This window comes from Leucoraja erinacea, chromosome 4 (genome assembly GCF_028641065.1).
Source record: "Leucoraja erinacea ecotype New England chromosome 4, Leri_hhj_1, whole genome shotgun sequence".
NCBI classification, from domain to species: domain Eukaryota; kingdom Metazoa; phylum Chordata; class Chondrichthyes; order Rajiformes; family Rajidae; genus Leucoraja; species Leucoraja erinaceus.
In genome coordinates, this window is record NC_073380.1 from 93,867,644 (window position 1) to 93,885,774 (window position 18,131).

The 18,131-nt window shown below is 40.7% G+C and overlaps 1 protein-coding gene and 1 long non-coding RNA gene across 5 annotated transcripts in view; both read right to left on the reverse strand.

Annotated features, from left to right (window-relative positions):
• Positions 1 to 18,131, reverse strand: part of LOC129696692 (protein MTSS 1-like) — a 157,013-nt gene that overhangs the window by 132,298 nt on the left and 6,584 nt on the right. For all 4 annotated transcript variants that reach the window (XM_055634812.1, XM_055634813.1, XM_055634815.1 and 1 more), the window contains exons 2-3: positions 12,887 to 12,948; positions 10,308 to 10,381 (exon numbers count right to left, since the gene is read on the reverse strand). In XM_055634812.1, the coding sequence (XP_055490787.1) occupies positions 10,308 to 10,381; positions 12,887 to 12,948 (136 nt within the window). The remainder of the gene's footprint in view (positions 1 to 10,307; positions 10,382 to 12,886; positions 12,949 to 18,131) is intronic.
• On the reverse strand, positions 4,005 to 7,154 carry LOC129696695 (uncharacterized). The gene is made up of 2 exons (XR_008723381.1): positions 4,420 to 7,154; positions 4,005 to 4,144 (listed from the first exon to the last, which is right to left on the reverse strand). It is a non-coding gene; the product is annotated as an uncharacterized LOC129696695 (long non-coding RNA).

An 18,131-nucleotide genomic window follows, 5' to 3' on the forward strand; every position in this document is an offset into this window, starting at 1 on the left:
CAGATATTCTTGATTCTGATGGATCTTTGAAAAAAAAAAAACAGAATGCTGGACACATTTTTGGAGCAGTCAGTTGCGCATAGATCTTATATCTGTCTTTCAGCAGCCAAAACTGGCTGCTGTCCAGGTCTTTTTAGAATTTTACTATTAGAATATTGAGAGAAATAGCTTGGCAAATGGACTTTCAGCCCATCAAATGCACGCCAACCATTGGTCACCTGGTCATATTATTTCAATGATATCTCGCTTTTCATCCATTCCTACAACTAGGGCAATTTAGATGTCAATTAACCTATAAACCTGCACATCTTTGGAATGGGAGAATGCACAGGGAGAATGCGCAAACTCCACACAGACAGCGCCCAAGGTCAGAATTAAAACTGAGTCCCTGGCACTGAGGCAGCAGATGTACCAGCTGTACCACTGTGCTGTACATTTTAGAATGCTTTAGCTTACTTAGTGTCATGTGTACTGAGGCACAGCGAAAAACTTTTGTTGCTTGTTAACCAGTCAGCGGAAAGACAATACATGATAATTGGGCCATCCACAGTGTACATGCTAAAGGGAATAATTCTTAGTGCAAGATAAAGTCCGATTAAAGATAGTCCAAGGATCTCCAATGAGATAAATGGTAGCTCAGGAGTAGGTAGGATGGTAGGATGGTTCACTTCCCTGATAACAGCTGGAAAGAAGCTGTCCCTGAATCTGGAGGTGTGTTTTGACACTCCTATATCTCTTGGCTGATGGGAGAAGGGAGAAGAGTGAGCGGACGGGATGAGACTCATTCTTAATTATCCCGTGACCTTGCCGAGGCAGCATGAGGTGTAAATGGAGTCCATCGAAGGGAGGTTTGTTTTATTATGGTCAAGGCTGCACCCACAATTCTCTGCAAATGTTTGCGGTTTTAGATGGAGTTGTTCCTAAACTATGCTGTAATGTATCCCGATAAAATGCTTTCTACAGCGCATCTGTAGAAGTTGGTGAGAGTTGTTGAGAACATTCCGAACTTCCTAAGCCTTTAGCAAGTAAAGGCGCTGGTGTGCTTCCCTCTGGCAACTAGGTGAAACCTCACGGCACTGTTTGAATCATTTTTATCACCTGTTTGTGAAGGAAATGTTTGGGTTAGACAAAAGTCTGTTATATCCCATCTCACATGCAACTGAATTTGTTGCAGTTCATTTAGGGTAGAACCTCATGCTTGAGTGTCACTACAAATTCAGGATAAATCTCCACATTCTCTGTACGTATAATATGAACGATTAAAAAGCTGGAAATTACAGAATTTTACCAATTGAATACAAGAGTTATGAGTCCAGCACTGTGACACAGATAAACCCAACTTTATTCAAAGAATGCATTACATTTCTTCCTGGAACTCCAGATTTTGCACAACAAAATAAAAAGCAATTGTGTTCAAGAGGGAACTGCAGATGCTGGAAGATCGAAGCTACACAAAATTGCTGGAGAAACTCAGCGGGTGCAGCAGCATCTATGGAGCGAAGGAAATAGGCGACGTTTCGGGCCGAAACCCTTCTTCAGACTGATGGGGGGGTGGGGAGGGAGAAGGAAGGAAAAGGGGAGGAGGAGGAGCCCGAGGGCGGGCGGATAGGAGGGTGGGAGGAGACAGCTAGAGGGTTAAGGAAGGGGAGGAGACAGCAAGGGCTAAAAAGCAATTGAGTTTTTATTGACTTCTATAAATACAATTACTCAAAAGTGCATTGACAACTAAGTCTAAAGCATGTTACTGGTATTTTATCACTAGAAAGACCAAGGACAACAGCATCCACAAAACGGCAATTCTCTCATCATACCGAACATAAATTATTATGCTAAAAAATCCACAAAGAGAATACAGCAACATAATAAGATAACATATGTCAAGTCACTAAAACTAGATTGAATATTAAACAGCTGTCAGAAAGCTCCAAAAACAACAATAAAAAAGTGGTCTTCTTATATACAGTGCAATCAAAAAGTACTCAGACCCCTTCACTTTTTCCACATTTTGTTACTTTACAGCCTTATTTCAAAATGGATTAAATTCATTTTTTATCATCAATCTACACACAATACTAGTCAGGATTGAGGGAAAGATGAAGGGAGCAAAGTACAGAGAGATCCTTGCTCCACAGCATTCTGCACCACAGACTGGGGCGGGGTTCACCTTCCAACAGGACAAGGACCCTAAGCACACAGCCATGATAACGCATTAGTGACTTCGTGACAAGTCTGTGAATGTCCTTGAGTGACCCAGCCAGAGCCCGGACTTGAACCCGATCGAACATGTCTGGAGGGACCTGAAAATAGCTGTGCATCGACGCTCCCATCCAACCTGACAGAGCTTGAGAGGATCTGTAGAGAAGAATGGGAGAAATTACCCAAATACATGTGGGCCAAGCTTGTAACGTCATACCCAAGAAGACTTGAGGCAGTAATCGCTGCCAAAGGTGCCTCGAAGTACTGAGTAAAGGGGCTGAATAATGATGTAAATGAGATATTTCAGTTATTTCTTTTTAATTACTTTGGAAACATTTCTAACCTGTTTCCGCTTTATTATTATGGGTATTGTGCGTAGATTAATGATAAAAAAGAATTTAGTCCATTTTAGAACAAGGCTGTAACGCAACAAAATGTGGAAAAAGTAAAGGGGTTTGAATGCGTTCTAAATGCACTGCAAAACACACCAAAACTATTTCCTGCGAGCTAGTATTGTCAATAAATCATTGCGAGCAACAGCTGCTGAAAATAACTTTGACAAACAGCACAGTAATACAAACCACCTCAAGCTGGACTTGCTGGGGAAGTGTAACTACATTACATTCATAGCCACTTTAATGCCTCCAAACACAACTTGCTGACAAGAAAATATAATATCCCCAGCAAAAATAAAGTGCTTTCAGCGATTCAGGTTACAAAATCACTGTCACTCCATTGCAGCAGCTATGAGAACAAGAATCAAACTTCATGCATAATTTCTGCGTTGTTGCTACCAGTTAATTATATGGAGTAAAAGTGGGAAACACCTCTTCGACAGGAAAAAAGAAAATCAGATTGTGGTATTTTGTGTTATTTTGTGCACAAAGCTTTCCAGAAATATTAATAGTAGTTCAGGACTGCTCTCTGGTTGCGGTAGAATGGATCGGTTGCCTGATAACAGCTGGGAAGAAACTGTCCCTGGATCTGGAAGTGTGCGTTTTCACACTTCTATTCTTTTTGCCCGATGGGAGGGGGGAGAAGAGGGAGTGGCCATGCGACACATCCTTGATTATGCTGCTGGCCTTGCAAGGCAGCATGAGGTGTAAATGGAGTCAATGGATGGGAGGTTGGTTCGTGTGATAGTGTGGACACGGCCCAGACCTCGCTGCAATTTCTTGCGGTGTTGAATGGAGCTGTTCCCAAACCAAGCTGTGATGCATTCTACGGAACATCTCCAGACATTGATGAGGGTTTCTGGGGACATGCCGAACTTCCTAAGCCTTCTTAGAAAGTAGAGGCGTTGGTATGCTTTCTTGGTTGATTCTTCAATATGGGTGCTCATTGGTGATATTTACTCATAGAAATTTTAGAAATTAAACATTGGCACTGTCAATGCAAACTGGGGTATGTGTACCACTACGCTTCCTGAAGTCGATCACTATCTCCTTTGTCTTGTTGAAATTGAGAGGAAGGTTGTCTCAACACCAGAACACAAGGTTCTCAATTTCCTTCCTATACTCATCATTATTTGATATCCGGCCCACAATGGTGTTGTTGTCTACGAATTTGTAAATTGAATTAGATTTGTACAAGGCTGCACAGTCGTGGGTGTACAAGGAGTAAAGAAGGGGACTGAGAACGCATCCTTGCGGAGCACCAGTGTTGCAATCTCAGTCGCTGTCAGTTTCACGGTGTGACAGCAATGAACAATTTTACCAATCAGAAGCACGTACAAGCAGCACACGCCTGCAAATAATCTTTTCTCTAGTAAACACCGACAACAGTCATGTTTGTATTTTCTCTTTAGCTTTTAACAAGGAACTTCATATCATGCCTTAAATAGGTACCCCACTGTGTCACCCACTTCAACATTATGCAGAATTTTCCACAAAGGTAACCCACACAACTACATTTGACTTGCAGAGGTATGCCAAAGAGCATCAGAAATCTCTCCCTGCACGGGAGACCCGACCATCCCTCGCCAGCCGGGGGCTTTGACTCTGACATTGGGGGGGGGGGGGGGGGGAGGGGGAGAGTGGGGGAGAGTGGAGGAGAGAAAGTTTATTTGGCCTTCCATCACAGCAATGTGATGGATGTTTATGTAAATTATGTTGTGTCTTGGGTCTATTTGTTTGTAATGTATGGCTGCAGAAACGGCATTTCGTTTGGACCTCAAGGGGTCCAAATGACAATTAAATGTATCTTGTATCTTGTATCAGAAACAAACAGTATTCAAATACAGATTGTTTTAATTGCAAGTACTCAAAAGTACTTTCAAACTAATTCTAAAAAGAGCTGTATGTAAATACTCTTTTTTTTCTTCAAATTCCTGCAAATGACTCCTAAGTGTGCAATATACAACCTTCCAAATGCCAACTGTGATAGGAAACAATAACAAGAGCGGGCAATTCAGTCTTTCAACTCACTCCATTTTTAATTTAACCACCATCTTGAAATTTCAATTCCACTCAGTTACCGTTGCTTCTTCAGATTTTACCTACTGCATTATTAAATTAAATCAAGGTGGCAGTTCACAAGGAGGCACACAAAATTACTGATGCAGAATCTGTGCAAAGAAAGAGAGCTGATGGAGGAACCCAATCGGAAGGCAGCATCCCTGTTGGTAGAGAGTAGTTTTCAATCATAATTTTAGTTTATGGCTCTGAGCCAAGGCAGTAGAAAAGTATAACAAATTCCTGATCTAAGCAGAAGAACAGATGTCCCCTGTTAAGGCCCCTGTAAAGAGTGTATATCACAATAAAACAGGTTCAAACCCCATTGTTCATGGATGTGGCCAAGTAAGCTGCTCATACACAGGATAACCAACAAGGCTTACTCATGAAGAATTTTCACATAGAAACGGCAGCACCACTGAAATTATTGACCACTTGAAATTATGGACCAACAATCACTAAAATACAACTGGAATAAGCAGGAAAGTCCATGCAGAAAGATAGTGAATAGGCTGCCAAAAAAAGTTAGCAATGCATCTTAATGCATAGCTGGCATGTTTATCACATTTATTAATGAAAAATAAATTACAATGGCAGTAATAGACAAAAATACACTATAATAAATTTAGATGTAAGAATAAAGCCACACTCACAGCATTCTTTTGGTTCCCTTGCTAGGCCCCTAAATGTCTACAATGTTTATATAGATAGTGATTAACATAATACAGGTACAAGGAAAGCAATTCCAGGAAAGTGACAAGGAAGGGGAAAAAAGGACAGTAAAAGGATAATACCCAATGACTTGACCTCCACCACCACCTATACTTTAGGTCCTAAAGCAATGAATTTCACAAATTAACCAAAGAAATTCCTCCTCATCTCCATTCTAAAGGTGCGCCCTTTTAATGAGGCTGTGCCCCCTGGTTCTCCCACAACTGGAAACATCCTCTCCACATCCATTATCCAAGCCTGTCATTATTTGGTAGGTTTCAATGAGAACCCCCTCATCATTCTAAACCACAGGCAGTATAGGCCCAGAGCATTCAAATGATCCTCATATGTTAACTCACTCATCACCAGAATCATTTTTGTAAACCTCCTCTGGACCTTCACCAATGCCAGGACATCCTTCCTCAGAAATGGGGCTCAAAACTGCTGACATTTTCCAAATGTCGCCTGACCAGTGCTTTTATAAAGCCTCAGCATTACAACCTTATTCTAGTCCTCTCAAAATGAATACTAACACTGTAGTTGCCTTCCTTACAACCCACTCAATCTGCAAATCAATCTTTTGGGAATAATGCGGCAGCACTCCAAAGTTTGTTTGCACCTCCTATTTCTGAATCCTCTCCCCATTCAGAAAATAGTCTACGCCTTTAATCCTTCTAAAGTGCATGACGATATACTTTGCTATATTGTATTCTATCTGCCACCTCTCCAAACCTGTTCAAGTCATTCTGCAGATTCCCTGCTTCAACACAACCAGCTCCTCCACCTACCTTCGTATTACCCGCAAACATAGCCACACAGCTAACAATTTCATTAACCAGCATCAGCAGTTCCTTCCTACACAATTCTATTAACCAGATCATTAACATATAACCTGAAAAGTAGTAGATCCAACAACGATCCCTGCGGAACACCACTAGTCACCTGCAGCCAGCCAGAAAATCCCCATTTATTCCCACTCTTTGCCTTCTGCCAATCAGCCAATCCATGCTAGTACCTAATGGGCTCCCATCTTGTTTAGCAGCCTCATGTGTGGCTCCATATCAAAGGTCTTCTAAAAATCCAAGTAAATAACATCTTTTGTCTATCCCGTTTGTTCCTTCCTCAAAGAATTCCAAAAGATTTGTCAGGCAAGGTCTCCCCTTAACAAAACAATGCTGACTTCAGCCTATTTTATCATTTACATCCAAGTACCCCAAAACCTCATCCTTAATAATGGACTCCAATCCTCACCAATTACGAAAGTTAGGGTAAGTGGCCTATTCCTATCTTTTGTCTCATTCCTTTCTTAAACAGTAGAGTTACATTTGCAATTTTCTAGTCCTCTGGAACCATTCCTGACTCCAGTGACTCTGGAACAGTTACTAATAATGCCTCTAGAAATGCTACAACTACTTCTTTCAGAACCTTGAGGTGTAGTCCATCTGGTTCAGGTGACTTCTGCATCTTTAGAACTTTCAACTTCCCAAGCAACTTCTCAGTAATAGTGACTACACTCACCTGCCCCCCCACCCGGCTCTCTTGAATTTCTGGTACATTGCTGGTGTCTTCTACTGTGAAAACTGGCGCAAAACACGGATTCAGTTTGTCTGCCATTTCTATGTTCCCCTTTACTACTTTTACTCTTTACTACTATGTATTCAAGAGAGAGTTACATATAGCTCTTAGGGCTAACATAATCAAGGGATATGGGGAGAATGCAGGAACAAGGTACTGATTTTGTATGATCAGCCATGATCATAATGAATGGCGGTGCTGGCTCAAAGGGCCGAATGGCCGACTATGGCCTACAATCTCTCGGCCTACAAGTGCAACCTCCATTCCCTTCCCATCCATATGCCTATCCAATTTATTTTTAAATGATACCAATGAACCTGCCTCCACCACTTCCACTGGGAGCTCATTCCACACCGCCACCACTCTCTGCGTAAAGAAGTTCCCCCTCATATTACCCCTAAACTTCTGTCCCTTAATTCTGAAGTCATGTCCCCTTGTTTGAATCTTCCCTATTCTCAAAGGGAAAAGCTTGTCCACATCAACTCTGCCTACTCTTGCACCTATTTTTCTATGTTTCTCCAACATCATTTTCCAGCAGTCCAATGTCCACTTTTGCCTCTCTTTTACTCTTTATAATCTCAGAAAAAAACCTTTGGTATCCTATTTTATATTATTTGCTAGCTTACCTTCACATTTCATCTTTTCTCTCATTACTTTTTTTAGTTGTCTTCAGTTGGTTTTTAAAAGCTTCAATCCTCTTGATTTCCACAAATCTTTGCCTTCTCTTTTACTTCTAAGTTATCTCGGACTTCCTTTGTCAGCCTTATTTGCTTCATTCACCCCTTAAGAGATGTATTCCTCTTTGGGATGAAAACATCCAACATCTTCTGAATTACTTCCCCAAAATTCCTGCCATTGCTGATCCACTGTAATTCCTGCCAGGGTTCCCTTCCAATCAATGTTAGTCAGCTCCTCCCACATGCCTCTGTAGTTGCCTGTACTCAACAGTAATACCAATACATACAATTCTGGCTTCTATCTCTCAAACTGCAGGTTCCATCATATTATCTATCACTCTATCACTATACTTATCTAGCACTATATTGCCTCCAAGGGCTTTCTTCTCCTTAAGATCCCTAATGAAATCTGGTTCATTTACCCAACACCATAATCCAGAACTACCTTGTGGAATCTAGTACCAACCTGATTTTCCCAGTCTACCTGCATATTGAAATCCCCATGATCACTGTAACATTGCCTTTCATACATGCCTTTTCAATACCCTTATGTAAATTGTACTTTACATATCTGCTGTTGTTCAGGGGCCTGCATACAACTCCCATCAGGGTCTTTTTACCCTTGCAGTTTCTCAACACTACCCACAATGATTCTATATCTTCTGATCCTGTCATTTCTTGCTAAGGATTGGATTTCATTCCTTACCAACAGAGCCTACATCCTCTACCCCCCTGCCTGTGCCTTGTTGATAGGATGCATATCCTTGTATGTTCAGCTCCCAGCTCTAAACCTTTTTCAGCCATGATTCTGGAACGCCCACAATGTTGTACATGCCAATTTCTAACTGCACTATAAGCAGTTAGTTTTGTATTCACCACCCCTCTTTTAAAACTGGTCCCCATGTTGCCTGACGTTACTTTTATCCCCTTTTAAACTTCCTGTACCATTTCTCATTCTGAAGACTTCAGTAACCATTCTGGAGACTGTGATATAAAATGGCAACTGACAGGCACTTTAATGGAAATACCAAATCACTCAAATGTCACTTGCTATCAAATGCTCCGAGCCCTCCGTTCCCCATTTTATCAAACATGGGTCAGCCCATTGTTAGGGGAGCTGTATTCTGAATCAGCAAATTACCCCACTCATGAAACTTGTAATTATTATATCATTGATGAAGCAGTTGAGATATAAATTGGAACACTAGAACCAAATAAACTTCTGTATCTTTACATCGATCTCCCTCATCAGTTTTGACTAGCCTCTCAAGTTATTATCTTTTCACACTTATGAAGCTCAGTGTGATAATACAATTGGAATCTCTGGACTTTTTTTTTGCTGCATCCAGTTAAAGGGAATGAGTCAAATTGGCTGGAGGCAATTGTGATTTGCACCACATAAATAAACACAGTTCAATTCAAAGTTTCTGTAATAGCTGAAAAAAACACTCAAAGCATTTCTAATTTTAACTAGAATATGGAATTCTAGTTTTTTATTTTTATCATATATGAAACTAAATTTGTGGTTGTCCTAGGCCAAATTAAAAGTGTACATGGTCAAATGTCAATGAAACAATCCATATATTACAAAAACTCTCACCTTGTTTGTTTCTATGTCTGTCTGTCTGTGATCTTGAAATTATGCCAAAATGGAACACGATAGTGCTACATTATTTTACCCACCTTACTCACCATGGTCCTGATGTGTGGTGTATCAAGTTTTGTTCCGATTGATGTTATATTTTAGTAATTCACATTTTAAACCTCAAAAAATTAACTTTTCACTGTAAACAATCCAATTCCACTTGCTGCCCTTGCCCATTACAATGTTACAAATGACAATACACTGTCATTTGTAACATTGTAACGAGCATGGGCAGAGGAAGCGGAATTGTATTTTTTTAAGTGAAAAGTTATTTTTTTTTAATTTAAAAAGAGGGAGGGTGTAGCGGAGGGTGCTGGGGTTTGAGGGGAAATGAGCCGCATCTGTGCAGATGGGGGCTATGGGTGAGTTGTGGAATATTGCACTGGTGGAACATGTTGCGTTGGGGGAACGGGACCCAACGGGTCCTACTTGGTCTAGTTTATACTAAAATTGGCCGATAAATGACTAACTACAGTCCTATTGTCCATATCACAACAAAAATTCCAAGATTTTCCTCAGCACACCATTTTTTGAGGGTGTTCATTGAATGAGCTCTTCAGTCCAAAAAAAAACAGGAAGAAATATGAAGTAAATTTACACTAAAATATTTATAATTTTTAATGCAAAGGAATACATTGATTTGGATGACATTTTATATTTAAATAAGTTCCCCCAATTCTAAATGATTCTACTACATTAAAATCTGACATTTATCTTTAAACAAAGTCTGAGATCAAAGCAATATATTTAAACATTCCAAAACGTATGAAAGACCAGACCAGTAACTCTATAATGCAAATTATTTTATTTTGAAATAATGGTAACATAATCCATGTTGCAATCATGCAACCAGTTATGGAAAATGGAAAACATTTTCTTCTTCTTGCCATCTATACTTGATCTTTCATAGTCAACAAATGGTGGTACCAAATCTTAAAATCAATGGATTATCTATTGAAGTATTTGACCAAATGAAATATAAATGCAAGCTGGCTAGAGGGCACCTATTTTGAATCCAATAGAATCTACATAGCAAAAAAGACTGCTTACCACGGGTATTTGTAGCCATATCTGCCACTTTCTGAAAGGCATCCAAAAAAGCAGCAGCAGCCACCACAGTGGTCCTGGAATACAAAATATCCTGAAGATGTTTTTTTGACACAATAAGCATGAGTTCCAGAAAATACAGCCCTAAAAATAACATTACACTTTGTCGTTCTGCTGCAAAAATGAAAAATGTTGGGTATGCTCATCTCCCAAGGAATATAGTGTGCTTAATACAAATGGGACAAGCAAGCATAGATGTTTATGATTACTATCAAGGGAAAAAAGTTGGCAAAAAGCAATTACGGAAATATTGTTTATATAGAATTGACAGGGAAAATATTTTTTATTGTTTTCTCCCAGCGAAATGCTAAATTTCCTCTGAGAAACAAAATAAATAAGCCTGAGTTATCGTTTTGTAGTTAACCAATATAAAACATAGAAATTAGGTGCAGGAGTAGGCCATTCGGCCCTTCGAGCCTGCACCGCCATTCAATATGATCATGGCTGATCATCCAACTCAGTATCCCGTACCTGCCTTCTCTCCATACCCTCTGATCCCCTTAGCCACAAGGGCCACATCTAACTCCCTCTTAAATATAGCCAATGAACTGGCCTCAACTACCCTCTGTGGCAGAGAGTTCCAGAGATTCACCACTCTCTGTGTGAAAAAAGTTATTCTCATCTCAGTTTTAAAGGATTTCCCCCTTATCCTTAAGCTGTGACCCCTTGTCCTGAACTTCCCTAACATCGGGAACAATCTTCCTGCATCTAGCCTGTCCAACCCCTTAAGAATTTTGTAAGTTTCTATAAGATCCCCTCTCAATCTCCTAAATTCTAGAGAGTATAAACCAAGTCTATCCAGTCTTTCTTCTTAATAAGACAGTCCTGACATCCCAGGAATCAGTCTGGTGAACCGTCTCTGCACACCCTCTATGGCAATAATGTCCTTCCTCAGATTTGGAGACCAAAACTGTACGCAATACTCCAGGTGTGGTCTCACCAAGACCCTGTACAACTGCAGTAGAACCTCCCTGCTCCTATACTCAAATCCTTTTGCAATGAAAGCTAACATACCATTCACTTTCTTTACTGCCTGCTGCACCTGCATGCCTACCTTCAATGACTGGTGTACCATGACACCCAGGTCTCGCTGCATCTCCCCCTTTCCCAATCGGCCACCATTTAGATAATAGCCTACTTTCCCGTTTTTGCCACCAAAATGGATAACCTCACATTTATCCACATAAATGTGAGGTTATCCAATAAACCAAGTAAATTGAAGAATTCAAGTACATGAGAATATATTGAAGATTAAAATATTCACAAAGGTCCAAAATTACCATAATAACAAAGAGTACATTTTGCACTCTGGGATCCATGGCAATTTAAAAACCAAATCACCTGTATTTACAGCTGCAGTTTGCCCTTTTAGCCTTTCTGATCACAACAATGTGAACATGTGCACCAGACCACACCCAATTTATCCTTTGCTAGAACTTCAAAGATAACCATATAACCATATAACAATTACAGCACGGAAACAGGCCATCTCGGCCCTTCTAGTCCGTGCCAAACACTTACTCTCACCTAGTCCCATCTACCTGCACTCAGACCATAACCCTCTATTCCTTTCCCGTCCATATACCTATCCAATTTATTTTTAAGTGATAAAAATTAACCTGCCTTCACCACTTCCACTGGAAGCTCATTCCACACCAATCTGAGTAAAGAAGTTCCCCCTCATGTTGCCCCTAAACGTTTGTCCCTTAATTCTCAAATCATGTCCTCTTGTTTGAATCTTCCCTACTTTCAATGGAAAACGCATATCCACGTCAACTCTGTCCATCCCTCTCATAATTTTAAAGACCTCTATCAAGTCCCCCATTAACCTTCTGCGCTCCAAAGAATAAAGACATATCTTGTTCAACCTTTCTCTGTAACTTAGGTGCTGAAACCCAGGCAACATTCTAGTACATCTCCTCTGTACTCTCTCTATTTTGTTGACATCTTTCCTATAATTTGGCAACAAGAATTGTACACCATATTCCAGAATTGGCCTCACCAATGCCTTGTACAATTTTAACATTACATCCCAACTTCTATACTCAATGCTCTGTTTTATAAAAGCCAGCACACCAAAAGCTTTTTTTACCACCCTATCTACATGAGATTCCACCTTCAGGGAACTATGCACCGTTATTCCTAGATCCCTCTGTTCAACTGCATTCCTCAATTCGCTACCATTTATCATGTATGTCCTATTTTGATTTGTCCTGCCAAGATGTAGCACTTCACACTCATCAGCATTAAACTCCATCTGCCATCTTTCAGCCCACTCTTCCAAATGGCTTAAATCTCTCTGTAGACTTTGAAAATCTACTTCATTATCCACAATGCCACCTATCTTAGTATCATCTGCATACTTACTAATCCAATTAGTAAGTATGCAAATGATACCTTTTACATATTTTATAGTATGTTCATTTATCTATCCTCAAAGGTTTTGTTATTCAAAGCACACACATTATCTTTGAACTATTCATGCAAAATGAAGAACAGTTGTTTGTAATATGGTAACTTACCTTAGCTGGGACTGTAGCTTACCCGCTTTGCTAATAAAATCTTCCCAGATTGGGTAACTTCCCTACAAAATAAAGAAGATATTATAAACACAGTGCCTCATAATTTTTATAAACCAATGAGATAATATTCCTATCTGAATGCAAATCATGCTGCTCACTTTTCTGCTTGTTACAAACTATTTGCATGATCAGAATACCTTGGGGTTCTAAATTAACTACCAACTCAAAAGCAAACATTGGCCAGAAGAAAATGGCTGCTGTAATTTCCATAAATAAGTACACAAGCTGAATTACTGTAAAACTAGGCCACCAAATCACACTATTTTCATGAGGTGGAAATCCGATCTCCCTTATTTTTAACCAGGCAGGAGCAGATACATGTTTTTAAAATGCAACGCATCGAGGTGTTTAATATTAGCATTAGCCCATTAGGAACACCTGTGCAATTTCACCAACTTTTTGGTAAGAGCCGTGAGGGTGATAGTTTAAATGGGTTTATACTTAAAATAATAGATATTCACTGTAAATTGTTAAACATTACTGCTTCTTAATAAATCAGCATTGTGTTTGGCATATTCAGAATAATGTTAATTTAGGAGTTAAAGATACCTGGTGTTTTTGCTAACTGAAAAAAATCCACTGTTATAACACTTCATTTTAATTCATTCTTATCCAAACTTGTATCCTCTCTAAATTTGTCCCAAAGTCTCTGGCAATTTGCCAAAAAATTACCGAAAAAGGAACTTTAGTTTAAGTAGGAAACAAAACTACAAAGAGCAACAGAGAGTAGTTATTCTGAGTGCAGCTGTTCAAATGCTGGCAGACGGCAGGCTATTGTTCAGTTTTTTCCCCTCAGTCAATGTTTAGCTACAAAAGCGAAAGCATCCAAGGGAAGCATGGCTCTGGCTGAAAGGGGCCAAGAAACGTGCAATAAGACAAACAGTCTCTGCCACAGCAGAGTGCCTTGCTGTGCCAACCAGTGCAATAACATTGACAAGGTGGCAAATACAAACACATAAATTTTATACATATTAAAAATAAGAGGATGACCAGGAAAAAGTAGGACTTTTCAAAGATAAAGGAGGGAATCTAGGCTTGGAGTCAGAGGATGTTGACGATGTATTGAACGAGTTCATCTGTATTCACCGAGGCAAAGGAATTGGAGGGCAATGAGAGGGGTATGGGAAATACAAATATGCTTGGGCAGTTTGAGACCGAAAAGGAGGTGATGCTGAGGCTCTTGAAGAACATTAAGGTGGGTAAGTCCCAGGGCCTGATGGGATCTATCCCAGGTTATTGAGGGAAGCAAGAAGGGAGATTGCAATAGACAATAGGTGTAGGAGTGGGCCATTCGGCCCTTCAAGCCAGCACCGCCTTTCAATATGATTAAGGCTGATCATCCACAATCAGTACCCCGTTCCTGCCTTCTCGACATAACCATATAACCATATAACAATTACAGCACGGAAACAGGCCATCTCGGCCCTACAAGTCCGTGCCGAACAACTTTTTCCCCCTTAGTCCCACCTGCCTGCACTCATTCCATAACCCTCCATTCCCTTCTCATCCATATGCCTATCCAATTTATTTTTAAATGATACCAATGAACCTGCCTCCACCACTTCCACTGCAAGCTCATTCCACACCGCTACCACTCTCTGAGTAAAGAAGTTCCCCCTCATATTACCCCTAAACTTCTGTCCCTTAATTCTGAAGACATATCCCGACTCCACTATCTTTAAGAGCTCTATCCAACTCTCTCTTTAAAGCATCCAGTCAATTGGCCTCCAATGCCTTCTGAGGCAGAGAATTCCACAGATTCACAATACTCTGGGTGAAAAGGTTTTTCCTCATCTCCGTTCTAAATGACCTACCCCTAATTCTTAAACTATAGCTCCTGATTCGGGATTCCCCTAACATTGGGAACATTTTTCCTGCCTCCGGTGTGTCCAATCCTTTAATAATCTTATATGTTTCAATAGAATCCCCTCTCATCCTTCTAAATTCCAGAGTATACAAGCTCAGCCGCTCCATTCTATCAACATATGACAGTCCAGCCATCCCGGGGATTAACCTTGTGAACCTAGGCTCTCAATAGCAAGAATGTCCTTCCTCAAATTTGGAGACCAAAACTGCACACAATACTCCAGGTGTGGTCTCACTAGGGCCATGTACAACAGCAGAAGGACCTCTTTGCCAGTGTTTCCACTTAAGGAAATTACCCAAAATTCGGGGAATTCTGTTTGTCTTCTGGTAATTTTAGAGAAATTGGGGGAGGGGAGGGAGGGGGAAGAAGTGGGGAGGGATTTTAAACATAGAATTTAGAACAGTACTACACGGGAACGCTGTTGGGTCCGAACACGATGCCTAGTTACAATGATCTCATCTACCTGTACTTGATCCAAATCCCTTTATTACCTGCACTTCGATGTGCCTATCTAAAATATTGGGATATGGATCATGTACAGGCAGATGAGATCAACTTAACTAGACATCATGCTGCAATCATATCTGCCTCCATCACCTTGGCAATGTTGCAGCCCCCCCATCACTGTGTATTTTTTTTTAAAACTTGACCCACACAGCTCCATTACAATTTCCCTCATCAACACTATGATAAAGGCTCTTACTGTCTACCCTGTCTATGCCTCTCTTAATTTTGTATACTTCTATCGTCGTCCCTCAACCCGTGATGTTCTAGAGAAAACAATCCGTCTATCCAATCACTCCATGTAGCTGAAATCCTGAAGCATTCCTCTCTATCTGCAGCTTCAATTTTGGTGTCGTCAGCAAACTTGCTCACCAACCCATCCACATTTACGTCTAGGTCATTTATATATTATCACCAACAGCAGAGGCCCCACTATAGATTCCTGTGGAACTCCACTGGGCACAGCCCTCCAACCAGAATATCTCCACCATGAGAGTAAATCCTATCCTGAAGAATTCTATTCAATAGTTTCCCTACCACTGATGTGACGCTCGCTGGTCTATAATTTCCTGGATTCTCTCTATTTTTCCAAAGCTTCACTCAAGTATTAGGTTACCAAACCTCTATGTTGCTTTCATTGAAGTGCAAATCTTGGAAACAACAATTCCAAACAAACCTAACTGAGCAATTTTCTCTTGTTCACAGATTACTAAATTCATTCCTGACAATCTATTTTTCTCCAAAGTCAAAATGTATTTTTTTTCCAAATTAAGCTGAACACAAAATTAAAGCTTTGTGCAGAAAATTGAGTTAAACAATCTCTTAACATTACCCTGTCAGTTTCTGAATTTTGCACTCACTAAAATCATCTCTTATTTATTAAATTCACGTGAAAATGCACATGCAATAATTAATTGCAGAATAACCCTCTAAACCCTGGCATCAATCCAGTGAATCTACACTGCACACCGCCAAGACAAGTACATCCTTCCTTTGATTCAGAGACCAAAATTGAACAGATCCTCATATGTCATCATTAAAAAACAACAATCTATCTCAGTACATTCCTCCTTTAATCTCCAACTCCTTTGTGATCAAGGTCATGAGTATCATTTGCCTTTCCAAAATCTTGTTATAAAGATATGAACAAGCAAAGTCTTCTGTATATCACACTAACTTTTGTATTATTTAAAAACAATCCCCTCTTACCACAACTTCACATCACCCCACAATATATTGCATTTGATACCTTCTAATTTGCTTACTCAACTTTCCTTTAGCTGTTTATTGACACAAATTTGGATGGATTACACGCTTGCTTTTCAAAGTCATTAGTATAGAATAGTTGGCACCCTGCTAATCTGAAAGAGATTAACAGGGTACTCCTACTGACCACTGGTCTTTAATTAATCTTCTATCTATTCTAATATATTAAAACATAATGTGCAACATTTTAAATAATATCACCTTTGCAAAGTATCTAACAAAATGCTTCAAACATCCATATAGTAGTAAGTTAATTTTATTTATATAGCACATTTAAATTAACTCGCGTTGAAACCAAACTGCTTTACATAGAAGAGATAATTAGGTTTCCATACATCCATAGAAAATTTTAAAAAAGACATAACACATTATAGAATTTAACATGAACGTCCCCCCCACAGCAGAATCAAATTTTTCCACTGTGGGGAAAGGCACTAGAAAGTTCAGTCCTCTTCCTCTGTGATCACCCGAGGTCGGGGCCTATTTGTGGCCTCCGCAGCTAGTCGCCGCAACGGCAGCCCGATGTTTTCAGGCCCTCTTCCCGGATGATGGAGCTTCGGTGTCAGGAGAAACACTCCTCAGCGGCTTGGAGTGTCTGGAACGGCACTCCTTGCCGGAGACCGCGGCTCCCAATGTCCATGGGTCGTGCTGGTCAGAGCTCTGACTTTGGCGATCTCGGCGAGAGATTGAAGGCTCGGTGGTGTTTTAAATCCAGCGCCGACCGTGGCTGGACACTTCGCAGACCGCAGCTCCTCGATGTTGGAGTCGGCAGTCACAGTACTCCGGAGCTTACCGCACAGCAACCCGGTAAGGCATCGCCCGCTCCATGACGGTGTTTCAGTGCTGCGCCGACGCCGAAGCTGGGGCTCTGTCCGGTCTGGCAGGAGACCGGACAGTCTCGATGGCCGCAAGGAAGGGGCAAAGAAGCAGCTCGGAAGCCGCCTCTTCGACCAAGTAGGGACTAGGAAATAAAGATTTCCCCTTGCCCCTCCCCCCACCCACCACATAAAAGACCTCCAACAAACATTTTTTTTTAACAGGACGAAAAGAAAAAAAACGGTGAAAGGACGGACTGCAGGCAGAGCAGCTATACACAACGGTACATACATAAAGATAGACACAAAATGGAGTAATTCAGCAGGTCAGGCAGCATCTCTGGAGAAAAATAGATAATATTTTGGATCAGATCCCTTCAAACTTTTGTACATTCTTCATATTCTCCAATTTTCACCACCCTCTGCAATGCCTTCCGGTCAGAGACAGAGCAGTTGCCATACCATACTGTGATACAGTTGGTAAGGATGCTCTCGATGGTGCAGCGGTAGAAGTTCACCAGGATCTGAGGAGACAGATGGACCTTCTTCAGTCTCCTCAGGAAGAAGAGACGTTGGTGAGCCTTCTTGATCAGAGTTGAGGTATTGTGGGTCCAAGAGAGGTCATCGGAGATGTTAACACCCAGGAACCTGAAGCTAGAAACACGTTCCACCTCCGTCCCGTTAATGTGGATGGGGGTGTGCGTGCCGCCCCTGGACTTCCTGAAGTCCACAA